The sequence below is a fragment of the Sus scrofa genome, chromosome 2 (assembly GCF_054392235.1).
Source record: "Sus scrofa isolate SSC_HxYL_T2T_F1_AM1 chromosome 2, Sscrofa_HxYL_maternal_Yorkshire_Landrace_v2.0, whole genome shotgun sequence".
Taxonomy (NCBI): Eukaryota; Metazoa; Chordata; class Mammalia; order Artiodactyla; family Suidae; genus Sus; species Sus scrofa.
In genome coordinates, this window is record NC_139384.1 from 74,615,111 (window position 1) to 74,632,028 (window position 16,918).

The 16,918-nt window shown below is 42.2% G+C and overlaps 1 protein-coding gene across 11 annotated transcripts in view; it reads right to left on the reverse strand.

Moving 5' to 3' along the window:
* The window catches only part of ZNF333 (zinc finger protein 333), a 32,931-nt gene extending 27,096 nt beyond the window's left edge, over nucleotides 1-5,835 (reverse strand). For 4 of the 11 annotated variants that reach the window (XM_085012631.1, XM_085012632.1, XM_013987448.3 and 1 more), the window contains exons 1-3: nucleotides 5,572-5,835; nucleotides 3,430-3,522; nucleotides 937-980 (exon numbers count right to left, since the gene is read on the reverse strand). In XM_085012631.1, the coding sequence (XP_084868757.1) occupies nucleotides 937-980; nucleotides 3,430-3,522; nucleotides 5,572-5,632 (198 nt within the window). In that variant the 5' untranslated portion in view covers nucleotides 5,633-5,835. Of the gene's footprint in view, nucleotides 1-936; nucleotides 2,987-3,355; nucleotides 4,210-4,768 lie in introns of those variants that run through there. The other 7 variants (XM_085012633.1, XM_021083687.2, XM_005654878.4 and 4 more) reach the window with 4 other exon arrangements.
* Nucleotides 5,836-16,918: the final 11,083 nt, after the last annotated feature.

Sequence of the window (16,918 nt, forward strand, 5' to 3'; positions counted from 1 at the left end):
AAAAAGACAGCCACCAGCATGTGTGGCTACTGAGCACCTAAGAAATGTGGTCTATGATGGGAGGGGGAGGGAGTGGGAGGGATCGGGAGCTTGGGCTTATCAGACACAACCTAGAATAGATTTACAAGGAGATCCTGCTGAATAGCATTGAGAACTATGTCTAGATACTCATGTCACAACAGAAGAAAGGGTGGGGAAAAAAACTGTAACTGCAATGTATACATCTAAGGATAACCTGACCCCCTTGCTGTACAGTGGGAAAATAAAAAAAAAAAAAAAAAATGTGGTCTGGATGACTGAGAAACTGAGTTTTTACTTTTGCTGGATTTTGGAGTTCCCATTGTGGCTCAGTGGGTTAAGAACCCAGCAAGTATCCATGAGGATGCAGGTTCAATCCATGGCCGCACTCAGTGGGTTAAGGATCTGGTGTTGCTGCAAGCTGCGGCACAAGTCACAGATCCAGCTCGGATCCTACTTGGCTGTGGCTGTGGTGGAGGCCAGCACCTGCAGCTCCCATTCAATTCCTCGGCAGGGAACTTCCATATGCCATAGGTGCGGCCCTAAAAAGAAAAAATAAAATAATTTTGTTGGATTTTAATTAACTTTAATTTTAATGGATATAACCACATGCGGTTTTGGTTGGCCTCATAAGGGATGGCAGGGGCGGCCCTGAAAGAGTTCTGCAGATGATAGTTCTAAATAAGCCCCACACTGCACTCAGAATCCTGAGTTAAGCAGAACCCCAGGGTCACTTTGGGAAGCCTCCACCCATGGACAGTTCCCTCTGGAGGTCATGCACTGAAAAAGGTTTCCACATGCCAGGGGTGGGGCTAAAGATGGTCTACACCTCCCCTCCCCTTTCTTCCTCAGTTGGGGGACAGGAAGAGAGGGGACAGGGCTCGGACTACATAACTATCCCGACTCCCTCCCCCTCACCATGACACCAGCTCCAGGGCTTAAAGTTTCAGTAGGTATCCTTCCTGCAATAAAAGAGAGACAGAGAAGAAATTAGGGTGGCACCAGAACACCAAGCAGTGGTTTGGCACAGGTGATTCCATTTCTGTGGACATCCGCAGGGTGGCCAATCAAAAACATGCTTACATGGAAATCATCTCGATAAGGAACCTACTGGGCCCCAGGCTACCTTTCACACCAGAGGCCCTAATCATTTCTACTGGCTCCTCTCACCTAATAAAGTGATTATTTCTCCTCTTATACTCCCTCAAAACACTCTAACACCCTCTACTTTTCCTCTACTGCCCTTATCGAGTTGTAATTTTTATATGTATTTATTTAGGTGAGTTTGCCTCTCTCCAACTATGATGCAAATTCTTGAAGTATAGATCTGTGTCCACTTTTTTCAGGACTCCAAATCCTGCCACCAGCATGGCACTTAATGCATGTAAGCACTTTATGTCTTAAGGGTTGTCTTAACTTTTAACTTAACTTTTTCTGTAAAAGGCCAGAGAGTAAGTATCAGATTTTGTTGGCCATACATACAGCAACTATTTAACTGTGACTGTAGCACAAAAACAGCCATAGAGAACACGGAAACACATGGGTTCCAATAAAACTTTATTTATAGAAACCAGCAGTGGTGCAGATTTGGCCCAGCGGGCATGGGTTGCCAAGCCCTACTCTACATCATGTGGTAGAGAGAACACCGAATTCTCAATTCTACCTCCTACACATCTCAAACATTCCAGCTTTTCCAATCTATGATCATCACCAAGCCCCAACTTTTCCAATTCCACAATCATCTGAGTCCTAAACTTAACTCAAGCTCCTGTATGTGTAGACTTTGCATTCATTCTTGTCCATTCTAAACTCCACTCAATTCAGAAGCTGGTGTTTCCTTTAAATCACAAACAAAAAGTCTATAAACAATAAATGCTGGAGAGGGTGTAGAGAAAAGGGAACATTATTACACTGTTGGAGGGAATGTAAACTGGAGATTCCTTAAAAAACTAAAAATAGAATTACCCTTTGATCCCGCAATCCCACTCCTGGGCATCTATCCAGAGAAAACCATGACTCCAAAAGACACATGGGAGTTCCCATCATGGTTAATGAATCAGACTAGAAACCATGAGGCTGCGGGTTCAATCCCCTGGCCTCGCTCAGTGGGTTAAGAATCTGGTGTTGCCATGAGCTGTGGTGTAGTTCACAGACGTGGCTCGGATCTGGCATTGCTGTGGCTGTGGTGTAGGCCAGCAGCTACAGCTCCAATTGGACCCCTAGCCTGGGAACCTCCATATGCCTCAGGTGCGGCCCTAGAAAAAACAAAACAAAAAAAACAAACAAAAAAAAGACACATGTACTCCAATGTTCATTGCAGCACTATATACAATAGCCAATACATAGAAGCAACCTAAATGTCCATCGACAGGGGAGTGTGGTACATACACACAATGAAATATTATTCAGCCATAAAAAGGAATGAAATAATGGCATTTGCAACAACATTGATGGACCTAGAAATATCATGCTAGGTGAAGTCAGACAGTAATCACCAACATCATGTTATCACCTCCATGTGGAATCTAAAAAAAGGATATAATGAACTTCTTTGCAGAACAGATACTGACTCACATACTTTGAAAAACTTATGGTTTCCAAAAGAGACAGGTTGGTGGGCAGAGGGGGATGAGCTGGGGGTTTGGGATGGAAATGCTATAAAACTGGGTTGTGATGATCGTTGTACAACTATAAATGTAATAAAATTCATTGAGTTAAAAAAACAAAAACAAATTACAAACAAAATCACATCACACACCTCCTTAAAAACAGTGGCTTTCACAGTTCCTGTTGTGACTCAGTGGTTAATGAACTCGACTAGTAACCACAAGGTTGCAGGTTGGATTCTTGGCCTAGCTCAGTGGGTTAAAGATGCAGCATTGCATTGAGCTGTGGTGTAGGTCGCAGATGCAGCTCATATCCTGCGCTGCTGTTGCTGTGGCTCCAATTGGACCCCTGGCCTGGGAACCTCCCTATGCCGTGGGTGCAGCCCTAAAAAAGACAAAAAGAAAAAACAAAACAAAACAAAACAAAATAGTGGCTTCCCAATGGCCTCAGAACAAGGTCTAAAGGAGTTCCCATAGTGGCTCAGTGGTTAACAGATCCGACTAGGAACCATGAGGTTGTGGGTTAGATCCCTGGCCTTTCTTAGTGGGTTAACGAATCTGACTAGGAACCATGAGGTTGCGGGTTCGGCCTCTGCCCTTGCTCAGTGGGTTAACGATCCGGCGTTGCCGTGAGCTGTGGTGTAGGTTGCAGATGCGGCTTGGATCCTGAGTTGCTGTGGCTCTGGCGTAGGCTGGTGGCTACAGCTCCCATTCAACCCCTAGCTGGGAACCTCCCTATGCCGCAAGAGTGGCCCTAGAAAAGGCAAAAAGCCAAAAAAAAAAAAAAACAAGGTCTAAACTTTACCATGACCTTCAGGGCTCTGCCTTCCTCCACCCAGCTCATCCATTCTGAACTTTTGTTTTCTGTGTTTTGGCTTTCCCAGTCTTTTCTCAGCTCCTGCAATACACAAGGCTTTTACTGCTTGAGGGATTATGCGTCTAGAGTTCTTTCAAATCTCTCCACTACTAGTCCACAGCCTGATCCCTTGACCAGCTGCATACAACTTAACTTTTCAATTCAAACATTTGTCCCTTTTAAGATTTTTTTTCCCTAGGGTGGGGGAAAAAACTGTAACTGCAATGTATACATCTAAGGATGACCTGACCCCCTTGCTGTACAGTGGGAAAATTAAAAAAAAAAAAAAAAAAAAAAAGATTTTTTTTTCCTGACTTCCTTCTCAAGTTCTCTTGTTCTATTTTTCTATGTTATCCTTGTCCTTATCAATTTAAAATCTGTCTTCCCAGCTAGAGCAGAACCATCACAGGGACAAACACTAACTCTATTTCAACCACACTGTTTTCCCTATACAGGGTCAGGTTCACTGGGGGCACCCCCGACAAAAATGTGCCAAACAATCACCACTCTTCAAGAATAATTCAGTATAAGAGTCCCCGTCGTGGCTCAGTGGTTAACAAATCCAACTAGTAACCATGAGGTTGCCAGTTCGATCCCTGGCCTTGCCCAGTGGGTTAAGGATCCAGCGTTGCCGTGAGCTATGGTGTAGGCTGCAGATGCAGCTCGGATCCCACGTTGCTGTGGCTCAGGCATAGGCTGGTGGCTATTAGCTCCGATTAGACCCCTAGCCTGGGAACTCCATATGCCACCAGGTGGCCCTAGAAAAGGCAAAAAGACCAAAAAAAAAAAAAAAAAAAAAGAATAATTCAGTATAGCTAAACTAAAAAGACTTGTTCCTGTACACACACTCACACACACAACCACAAAGTCAAAAATAAAAATGACTTAAAATGCCCGTCCATATAACAAAAATCACAACATTAGATTATATATGTCTCTAAAAAACATTTATTCTTTCTAAAAAGACAAAGTGGGACATGATTTCTCCTTGAAAACAAACAACTCACTCATTAAATTGAAATCTGATGTTTAATTTTCCTCCAGAATTAATTTTTTCCTCATTTCCTCATTCATTAGAAGTGAGTCTTGGGAGTTCCCGTCATGGCGCAGTGGTTAACGAATCCGACTAGGAACCATGAGGTTGCGGGTTCGGTCCCTGCCCTTGCTCAGTGGGCTAACGATCCGGCGTTGCCGTGAGCTGTGGTGTAGGTTGCAGACGCGGCTCGGATCCCGCGTTGCTGTGGCTCTGGCGTAGGCTAGTGGCTGCGGCTCCGATTAGACCCCTAGCCTGGGAGCCTCCATATGCCGCGGGAGCGGCCCAAGAAATAGCAACAATAACAACAACAACAACAACAAAAAGACAAAAAAAAAAAAAAAAAAAAAAAAAAGAAGTGAGTCTTAACCCTATTATTTAAAAAAGACATCTCATTTATTACCAACTCAATTCCAATTCCCAGTACTAACAAAGCTTATGTTATCTTTTTCCTGGAGTCTCATGTTTTGAAATTTTACGATGATTTACAGGCTGGAGCCAATTTGAAAAGAAATGAATAGTCTTACCCTTCTTGTATGTTAGCCTTATGACATAAGTGAGAAAGAGCTTTTCTTCACACTGACCTGCGGTGAAGAAAACTTATACAAAGTAAAATTCACAAATTAAAAGTTCTTTTAAAAGAAAGAAAACAATGAAAAAAGAGAAAGGAAAAGGAAAGGAAAGCTAAGTTAACAGGTCCTAAGCTAAGAAACTGCAAAATGTCAGTCACCAAAAAAAAAAAAAAACTAAACTCATCTAATTCATCACTTGATAGAGGGTACATTCAATTTTTAAAATTCACATGCCAAGTCACCCAAACCAATTTGCACATGTAGACTCAGACCTAGATTTCCATTTGCGAAGCTAAATAATCTGAAATGCAATACGAAATAAAACGTGATTAATAAACAGTTATCCTGCATAAGGGAGATACGCTAGGCCTACAAATCAAAGAGGACAAGTGAGTGCTGGGGCCGATGTCAACGGACCTAGACTGTACTTCGAGATTTCTCTTTCAATAGTAGGATAACAGTCCCGTCTGCTAGAACGAACGGTACCTGAGGGAGACAGACTGGGCAGGGGTAGACCGGCCGCAGAGCCGAGCTGTGCGGGCCCCATCCTGGCCCCCAGGCTACGACGGAAGAAAGCACGTCCGCCTGGGCGAACGTCCTAAACCCTCCGGCCACTCCCCGCGACAGCCGAGGCCTCCGAGCCTTCGAGAGGGGCCGGGCCGCACCTGCAGATTGGCGAGAGACACTCCCACCGCAGCGCGCCGCGCGTCCCTACACAGCCGCCACCATCCGCCGCCAATGCGCACTTCCGCTTCCGGTCTCAGGGCCGCCGGGAGCGGAAGTGGCCGGCGCACTGGCACTCTTGGCCGGAGGAACTTGCAGCGGTGGCGAAAAGGTTGACCTCTTAATCTATCCTCAGAGAAGAAATTCTAATTTCCTTCCTGGGGAGAGGAATGGGGTTAGGCTCTGGGGTGGGGTCACACTGGACCTGGAGAGTGGGGTTAGGGACGGGGCGTAAGCCTGATGGACTGAGCTAAGGACCAAGCCGGATGCGCGGGGAATGGAACGGAGCATGGGCTTGGTGGGTGGATTGGGGCTGGGCCTCGCTGGCATGTTGGGATGCACATTTTTTGACTTTTCTCTTTCCCTTCCTTTCTCCCGCCTCAGCCTTTCTCCTTTGGCTTCATCCAATCCCCTGCCCCCCCCCCCAAAAAAAAAATCCATAGGTAAGATATTTTTGGTTTAGAATTTCTGATTTCTTATAAAAATAGGATTATATGTTCTATTTCTTCTACAACTTGCCTTTCTCACTGAAAATAAGATGTGAAAATCTATTCAACACAGGGAACTATATCTAATCACTCGTGATAGAACATGATGCAAGATAATGTGAGAAAAAATGTTATGTGTATATGTATGTATGTATGACCAGGTCACTTTGCTGTAACTGCAGAAGTTGACAACATTATAAATGTTATGTGTATATGTGTGTATGACTGGGTCACTTTGCTGTAATTGCAGAAGTTGACAACATTATAAATCAACTATAATTTTTAAGTTTTTTAAAAATCTGTTCTAGACAATGGAAGAGCCGACTTCATAAAATTATGTATTTGTTATGTAGTATAGATAATACATGCACATAGGAAAACTGGGGGTTTCTCCCTCTATGCCTTAGTTTTCTCCCCAGAAACAAACCACTGTGACTGGTTCCCTGATATCCTTTATATTTCAAGCACTATGTGTGTATTACTTCTCCCAATAACCTATATTGGGAGTTCCCTGGTGGTCTAGTGGTTAGGACTTAAGGCTGTCACGGCTGCAGCCCGGGTTCAATCCCTGGTCTGAGAACTGAGATTCCACATCAAGCCACTGCATGCTGCAACCAAAAAATAATAATATAGAGCAATCAGTTAATTGCTACATGCTAAGGTTACAAAGCCCCTTCCTGCACAGGCACTACAAGTGGAGGATTTAAGGGAAGATATATATGTAGAGAGAGAGATGAGGTTGATCCATGCCGATAAAACTAAACGCAATGTTCTGTGTGATATATTAGCAGAATATTTATTTTTAAAAAAACTAGTGAGATACAGAGGAGAAATCATAAAACTTGGCATAGTTGGTTGAAAGTAGATCTTGAAGGATGAATATCAAGTCATGCAGAATGGTTAGTGCAGTGCATGAGAAATGTTGCACCTTAGGGGTATAGTGTGAGCAAAAACACCAAGGTAAGGAGGAAATACTTGTTTTGGGAACACTGAGTAATGAGTTATGCCTAAAGATTATGTGCAAGATAAAACTTTGAGGTTAGTTTTAGATAATTTCAGCCTGAGGATATAGGAAATAAGACATTCTTTTAGTAAAGTAACAAAGTTTCTGATTCCCTGACAAGTGACTTGAGCACATATCTTGGGACTTTGAGCTTGTTACTCTTTTTTTTTTTTTTTTTTTTTTTTTTTCCCCCTAAGCTCTCTGTCTTATATAGAAGCAACCAACTGGCTTTGCAGTCCTTGAATTCCTCATTTGCTCCTTGGACTTATGAGAGTTGCCATAAGCATATGTCATTGATCCAAGGCACCTTCTGTTTGGGACCACTTGCTCACACCTCAGCTCTGTCTTCATCAGCATCAGGGAAGCCTAACATGGCAGAGAGAAAAACACAAGATATACAAGCATTGTGTACCCTAGCACTCAATGTGGTCTGTCCACTCACACCTAAGTGTTAATTTACTATCTCTCCTTTTGTTTCTCACTGTGTTTTAAGTTTATTTGGTAAACCATAAGCATTTCAATTTGGCCTGTTAGCCTTTCTATTCTGTGACCTCCAGCATGGCTTGCCTGGTGATATAGTCAGAGGCTGTCATTGCATTAAGGTTATTTACCAATGACAGGCACAGACACTGATGTGGCCAGACACTGATGTGGTGCTGGATACTAACTCTTGATCCTTTGGCACTAGTACCCCCCAAAAATCTTGTATAGCTGTTACTACCCTCACCAACATGGGTCCCCTAAAATTCTTGCCTTATGCACTGCTAGATTAGGATTCAAGTGATGTTGCATCTGCTTCCAGGAACCTAGCCCTTTGCTACAAGGGAGGCAAGAAAGGGCAAGATCTGACTTCTAGAATGAGAAGCATAGTGATGAATTGAGCTGTGCAGTCAAAAAAGAAAGACAGATGTTGCCTACAATTGATCTGGCCTACCATCCTTCTCTCTGCATAAATGCAGACAGAGATAAATGGAAGGCTGGTCCAACTAATGATTATGATTGTACCTGGGAGGTGAGCTTTTGCATTATTCATTGTTTTATCCTTTAGACTTGACTGTATGGGAGGTGTAGGACTAAAATTAAGGTCCAGGAATTACCATTGTGGCTCAGCAGGTTAAGAACCCAACATAGTCTCTGTGAGGATGCAGGTTAGATCTCTGCCCTTGCTCAGTGGGTTAAGGATCCAGTGTTACCACAAGCTGCAGCACAGGTTGCAGATGTGGCCCAGATCCGGTATTGCCACGGCTGTGTCATTAACCTGCAGCTGCAGCTCCAGTTCAGCCCCTCACCTGGGAAATTCCATATGTCACAGCTGTGGCCATAAAAAGAAAAAATTAAGGTGCTGCCTTGGCATTTGGGGAAAACTGGGATGGCTTCGAATGGTCTAACCATAAGTTCACCTCCTCAGTGTACTCCCACAGAAATGATCCCCTAGCCAAACAATCCTCCTTATCACAGTTCCAGCTGATCCCTGAGTGCAGGCTTCAGTGTCCTGCCAGCCTGCAAAATTATTCAAACAAACCATTCATAACCACCCATGGGAACCAGAGGGCCCTTCATCCACTTGTTGCTACAAAGCCTGCCTCTGACAGCTCCTGGCTGTTCACTCTGTTGCTAAGTTTAGGTCCTGGGACCCTGCATGATGTGGTACCTTCCCATCCCCCAGAACTATGAGTATATGTGACTAATAAAGTACCATCGGCCCCATATGTCCAGTGTCAGATGTCATGTGTTCAATGATCCCCATGACCCTTGGGAAGATAGTCTTTCTTTACCCAAGAGGTGAAGAGGAAACAATCAAAAACTGGAGGGAATATGGTTCACAAATCTTCAAAGCATCATTTAGATGGAATAAATCAGAATTTCAAATGTGTTTACCCTTTAAGTCAGTTCCAGCAAATTACTCCATAGAAATATTTGCACAAAATCTCAGTGTTAAAACACATAAGCATGTTTGTTGCAGCCTTATTTGTTGTAGGGTGAAAATGGAAGCAGCCTAGGTGTCTTGTCCCTCAGTAGGGGATTGAATAAATAGTTCTATATAGTGCAATAGGGTGAAGTCATAAATTTAAAGTGGTATCTTTTTTTTTTTTTTTTTTGGTCTTTTTGCCTTTTCTAGGGCCACTCCCGTGGCATATGGAGGTTCCCAGGCTAGGGGTCTAATTGGAGCTGTAGCCACCAGCCTATGCCGGAGCCACAGCAACATGGGATCTGAGCCACGTCTGCGACCTACACCACAGCTCATGGCATCCCCAGATCCTTAACCCACTGAGCAAGGCCAGGGATCAAACCGGCAACCTCATGGTTCCTAGTCAGATTCGTTAACCACCTAGCCACGATGGGAACTCTTTTTTTTTTTTTTTTTTTGGTATCTATATTCAAAATATGTCAGTATTAATAGTTAAGTACACAGCAGCATCTTTATTTTTCTCCCCTGGCATTTATCTGTTCTCAAATTTGCTCTATACCAATTATCTGGTTTTATTGCCTAGAACGATTTGCATGGAAAATGTATTTTTTAACAAATAAAAGAATGAAAATCAAAGTTTGTTAGTGCCATAAACATATTTCTTTCCCCTAAAAAGTAAGTGGGTTGGCAGGATTATCCCCATTTGAAATGTGAGAAAATTGAGATTGAATAAAATTAATCACCTTGACATAAAATCACAGAGTGCAAAGAAAGTATATCTTAAACATTTGTTGGATGAACAAGCAGATGTTGGGTGAATGGATGGTGGATGATGGGTGGGTAGGTGGAGGGGATGAATCAATGAGAAGAACAAGTTCCCTACTCCCATTTATATGCACTTGTTACAAAATTTAGCTTATTAACATAATGAATACCTTTGGACCTGAATTTTCAAGTGCAATAATAATATAGTAATATATTGAGGTGATACAGAAAGAAACTGGTTATTATCTTCGTGGGATTTGCCTTAGTTCCTCATATTCCAAAGATTTAGATCTGTACTTCAATCCTACATAAATCCAGAATTGGAAGGTACTTTGAATTTCTTATTCCTTAGTTTTCCCAGAAGGTGGCAGTGTGGTGTAAGGACTAAGTATTTTAGGTCCAAATAGGATTCAACCATCATCATCAAGATAATAGTGGAGTTTATACTGTGCACATTGGGTTAATAATCTGAATGCTTCGAAGGCACAGGTTTGACCCCCAGCCCAGGGCAGTGGGTTAAAAGATCTGGTGCCGCCACAGGTGCAGCTGCAGCTGGGATTAAATCCCTGGCGAGGGAACTTCCATATTCCCTGGCAGGGGCCATTTAAAAAAGTAGTAAGAGTGAGTTTCCATCACAGATCAGCGTTAATGAACCGGACAGTATCTATGAGGACGTGGGTTCCCATCCCTGACTCGCTCAGTGGATTAAATGATCAGGCATTGCCATGAGCTGTGGTGTAGGTTGAAGATGCTACTTGAATGTGGCATTGCGGCGGCTGTGGCACAGGCCGGCTTATAGCTCCTATTTGACATCTGCCCTGGGAACTTCCATATGCCATGGGTTCAGGCCTAAAAAGACAAAAAATTAATAATAAAAATGATAACAAGGGAGTTTATTTGTGCCCTGCTATAATCCAAATATTTCTCTTTTTTTACAGGCATAAATTTATATTTAAATTTTTACAGTGAACAAACCTAAGTGAAGTTTTCCCCATTTCCAAATAAGATAATGTTGAGTGTACTTTATGATGAGTTTTACATCATCTTTGATCTTATTCTTTTTTTTTTTTTTTTTTTTTTTTTTTTTGCAAATACAGTTGTGAAAATTGAGTCACAAACGTTTTCTTAAAAAAAGAATTCTTGTATGACTGGGTCACCTTGCTGTACAACAGAAATTGAAGGAACATTGTAAATCAACCATACCTTAATTTAAAAAAAAAAAAAATCCCCTTAACATGCACCTTTTCTGAGATTGGTCCAGACAATTAGGCACGGTAAGGCAGCAACATCAGGAAGATAAATTCCCTCATTTTTTTTTCTTTAGTTTGAAGTTTTAACATCAGAATAAGGTCTTAATCCTTTCACAAAATAAGGAAGCTTTATGCTGTTAAAACATAAGATCTTTATCAAAGGTTGTGTTCATCAGTCATCTACTGTTACCACCTGTCAGCATTTCTTTAAACATCAGTTTTTTCAGAAATTCCCTTGTGACCCAGTGGGTTAAACATCCAGCATTGTCACTGTAGCAGCCCTGTTGCCCAGGAACTTTCACATGCCATGGCACAACCAAAAAAGAACAAAATGAAAAATAAAGATCAGGAGTTCCCATTGTGGCACAGTGGTTAATGACTCCAAGTAGGAACTGTGAGGTTGCAGGTTCGATCCCTGGCCTCGCTCAGTGGGTTAAGGATCCGGCGTTGCCATGAGCTGTGGTGTAGGTTGCAGACGCGGCTCGGATCCCATGTTGCTGTGGCTCTGGCGTAGGCAGGGCTGCTACAGCTCCAATTAGACCCCTAGCCTGGGAACCTCCATATGCCACGGGAGCGGCCCAAGGAAAGGCAAAAAGACCAAAAAAATAAAGATCAGGTTTTCTTCCCAGCGACACCTATGGGCAGCTCGTTGGCTGTTCAGGTATGATTTTCAGGCTAACTGTCTAACACTGTCAGACAAGACTTGCACTGTGGTTTCAAGTGCCTGAACACACTGAGCTGGTGTTAGTGTTTTGTGCCCATCTCGGCAGATCTTGGAGGGACAACACTGGAACTCCTCATCCCAGTCCTTGTTGCTTTTGCCACAGGTCTCATAGTACCCGTTGCTTAGCTGAAGCACTTTGTCAGGGAAGGGATGCCATTGTTCCCGTGAACATCAAAGAGTGAAAAACCACATCTCTTAGGCAGGGAGGGTATATAATCACGAGGGAAAGGCTTAGATCCATCACTGCATTGATACTAGCAGAGCCGGTCCTGACCTGCCAAGAGGTCTAAAACGGAGTTCAGGTATGTGTTTATCTTCTGACTGCTGCTCTGGTTAGTCTACAGGGTGGCCCTCCAGTAGGTGGTCTGGGCTTGCTCCCGGCAACTGAAAGCTGCAGTCCAGGAGGAGTGCCAACATGGGCCACGGGGGCAGGGTCATCCACTCAGCAACAGACCCCACAGGTCCCAGAAACCCTGAGACAAACACACTTCCGCGGAGGCCCCTGGATGCCCTCCACAATGACAGTGGCGCAGCCCTGGGCTGGGCAGCCCTGACCAGCTCCATACCCATGTCTGCTTTGTGGTGGGCAGGCTGGTCCTAGCAGCTTTCATGGAGCTCCCACCAGGGAGCAGCACCATGTACAGGATTTATAAATCTTGTCTCAAAAGAAAAACATGTTGTATTTGGAGTGGATATATATTTGCTGTATAGCACACAGAATTATATATAATCACTTGTGATGGAACCTGATGGAGGATAATATGAGAAAAAGAATGTCTATGTGTAACTGGATCACTTTGCTGTACAGCAGAAATTGACAGAACATTGTAAATCAACTATAATAAAAAAATGTTTTTCAAAGAGAAAACCAAAAAGAGCTGGAAACCCTGAATTCTTTTTTCTTTTTCTTTTTTTTTCTGTTTTGATGTCACAATCAAAATAAGCAAGGGATTGTGTCAAGTCTGGTTCCATAGGTGGGGACTGGGTGCTGATGATTGTTGAGGCTGCTACCAGAAGAGAGAGTAAGGAGAATGGTGTAAAGTGGATGAAAGGGTTGAACAAAGAAGTAGGTTCAGCCAGAGCCTAGCATCACCCTGATTCTACGGGGAGACTTGGAGCTTGAGTTGCTCCCACATTGACACTAAGGGCTGGCCTTTTGTACCCCTGTCTCCTTCAAGGTCATTGGCTGCAAAATGCTCCGTAAGAAAAAGGGTTAGCCTCCCAAAGCAGCTCCGGTTTAGTTGAGGGCAGTTCTTTGAAGGAAAGGACAGATGTTGGTGATAATGTAAACAAGCAGAACCCTATGGGGCATTCTGGGAACAGACACTCCCCCACTTCCGACCCCTCCCTCACACCCCCACTCCATCCCCATGTCCTCTGCCTGCCTCTTGTTTGTAGAAAAACTTTACCCTCCTAGGCCTTCCCTGAGTTTCAAAGAATAAATACAATCAGAGAAGTGAGAAGATGCAGGAACAAAAGCAAAGAGTCAAGCCAAACAAAAGAATAATAGTTTAGCCATTAAACAAAGTCAGGCACCTTCAGTTCCTCCTCAGGGGCTGTAGATAATGTTCTCAGCCATATCCTTTGAGCTGTTTTGAAGATACTAAAACTGCCATGGGGTAGAAAGAAGTTAACTGCATGCTGTCCACAAGCACATAGACCACCCCCAGACCAGTTGGAACCAGAAAGTTAATGATATTGACTCCTGATTACCTCACCACCAACCAATCTGAAGAATGTCCACAAGCTGATGACAACCTGCAACCATCTCCCTCATCCTGTCTTTAAAAACCTTTCTCTGGGAGTTCCCCTTGTGGCACAGAGGAAACTAATCTGACTAGTATCCATGAGGATGTGGGTTTGATTCCTGGCCTAGCTCAGTAGGTCAGGGATCCGACACTGTCGTGTCATCACCAGAGAACAATACCAAGTAGAGCTGGGTTCTCAGACTTCATCATTCATCATAATCACCTGGAGAACCTGTTAAACACACATATTGGGTGCCCAGCCTCAGAGCTTCTAGTTCATCAAGTCTGGGGCAGAGCCTGAGAATCTGAATTTCTAACTTCCCAGGTGATGCTGATGTTCGCGATTCAGAAACCATATCTTGATGGTTAACAACAGATGTCAAGAAACAGAGACAAAAAAAGAAAATTGCAGGCCAATATCACTGATGAAGATATGAGGCAGAATAATAATTCAGGTAGTTAGTGTAGGAACATGGGCTTCAATATATTCCCGGATTAATGTTCATGGTTTAAGATTTGTAAAAACTAATCAAGACAAACAAGTCTTGCTTGTTGGAGGATTAACTATTGAAAGTACATTTGTTTTATGTCAAGGTGGGAATTAACCCCGACCTATACAGTTGAGTGTTAGCAAAAGAATGTAAAGAGTGGCAACTCTAAGTCTAGGGGAAAGAAAAGCAAAAGGACCATAAAATTTATGGAGCATACCCTAACTCTAAAGTCCCTATTGCTGGAGTTCTCGTCGTGGCTCAGCAGTTAATGAATCCAACTAGGAAGTTGCGGGTTCGATCCCTGGCCTTGTTCAGTGGGTTAAGGATCCGGCGTTGCCTTGAGCTGTGGTGTAGGTTGCAGACGCGGCTCAGATCCCATGTTGCTGTGGCTCTGGCGTAGGCAGGGCTGCTACAGCTCCAATTAGACCCCTAGCCTGGGAACCTCCATATGCTGTGGGAGCAGCCCAAGAAATGGCAAAAAAAGACAAAAAAATAAAATAAAGTCCCTATTGCTGAGGCCTGATATAGGTGCTGGGAAAGGCCAACAGGGAGAAGAACTGATAGCAGGACCCCACGTTTTCACCCCTGTCTTTAAGAGATAAAACCTCCTTCGAAGATTAGAGGAGGACTCTTCCTCCCCCTCCCAGTGTCTGTGCTGGGAGCTATTTGCTTTCCTGTATTAAAGACTTTTTGCTTGCTTGCTGCCTGTGTGTTCTCAAAGTTCATACTTTGATTCCATGAACAAGAACCCAGATTGTGGTAACACATACATGCAAAAATCCTCAACAAAATATTAGCAAACTGCATGCAAATATACATTAAAGATCATAAACCATATCAAGTAGGATTTGCCCTGGAGATGCAAGTATTTTTCAATATCCACAAATCTACCAATGTGATACACCGCATCAACAAGCTGAAAAATAAAAACCATATGATCATCTCAATAGATGCAGAAAAAGCTTTTGACAAAATGCAACACGCATTCCTGATTTAAAAAAAAAAAAAACTCTCCAGAGAGTGGGCATAGATGGGAACTACCTCAATATGATAAAAGCCACTTATAACAAACCCTCAGCTAACATCATTCTCAAATGGTGAAAAACTGAAAGCATTTCCACTAAGATCAGGAACAAGACAAGGATGTCTTCTTTCACCAATGTTATTCATCATAGTCTTGGAAGTCCTAGACATGGCAACTGAAGAAGAAAAAGAAATAAAAAGGAATCCAAACTGGAAAAGAAGTAAAACTATCACTGTTTGCAGATGACATGATTCTATACCTAGAAAATCCTAAAGAAACTACCAGAAAACTATTAAAGCTCATCAATAAATTTGGTAAAGTCACAGGATACAAAATTAACACAGAAATCAATTGCATTTTTATATACTAAAAATGAAAGATCAGAAAGAGAATTTAGGGAAGCAATCCTATTTACCATCACATCAAAAAGAATAAAATACCTAGGAATAAACCTACCTAAAGAGACAAAAGACTTATACTCTGAAAACTATAAGACATTGATTAAAGAAATTAAAGAAGACACAAATAGATGGGGGAACATGCCATGCTCTTGGATTGGAAGAATCAATATAGAAAAAATTACAATAGTACATAAGGCAATCTACAGACTCAATGCAATCACATCGAATTATCAGTGACATCCTTCAAAGAACTAGAACAAAATATTTTTAAATTTGTATGGAAATACAAAAAACCTCAAAGAGCCAAAGCAATATTGAAAAGAAAAAATAGAACTGGAGGAATCAGGCTTCCCGACTTCATACATTACTACAGAGCTACAGTCATTATAACAGTATGGTACTGGCACAAAAACAGAAATATAGATCATTGGAATGGGATCAAAAGCCCAAAAATAAACCCAAACAACTATGGTCAATTAATCCATGACAAAGGAGGCAAGAATATACAATGGAGAAAAGATAATTTCTTCAATAAATGGTGCTAGGGAAACTGGACAATTGCATTAAGAAAATGAAATTAGAACATTTTATAAAACAATACACAAAAATAAACTCAAAATGAATTAAAGACCTAAATATAAGGCCAGATACTATAAAACTCCTAGAGGCAAAAATAGGCAGAAAGCTCTTTGACATAAATCACGGCAACATTTTGTTTGATCCACCTCCTAGAATTAAGACAATAAAGATACAAATAAACCAATGGGACCTAATTAAACACAAAAACTTCAGCACAGCAAAGGAAACCACTAAAAAAAAACAAAAAGACAATCCACAGAATAGACAAAAATTTTTGCAAATGACTCAACCAAAATATACAAACAACCCATACACCTCAACAACAAAAAAACAAATAATCCAATTGAAAAATGGGCAGAACACCTAAATAGACATTTTTCCAAAGAAGACATACAGATGACCAAGAGGCACATGAAAAAACGCTCAACATCATTAATTATTAGAGAAATGTAAATCAAAACTACAATGAGGTACCACCTCACACCAGTTAGAGTGGCCATAATTAACAAGTCAACAAAATAACAAATGCTGGAGACAGTATGGAGAAAAAGGAACCCTCTTACACTGTTGGTGGGAATGTAAACTGATACGACCACTATGGAAACAGTATGGAGGTACATCAGAAAACTAAATATAGAACTACCATATGATCCAGCAGTCCCACACCTGGGCATATATTCGGACGAAGCTTTCACTGAAAGAGGTACATGCACCCCTATGTTCATTGC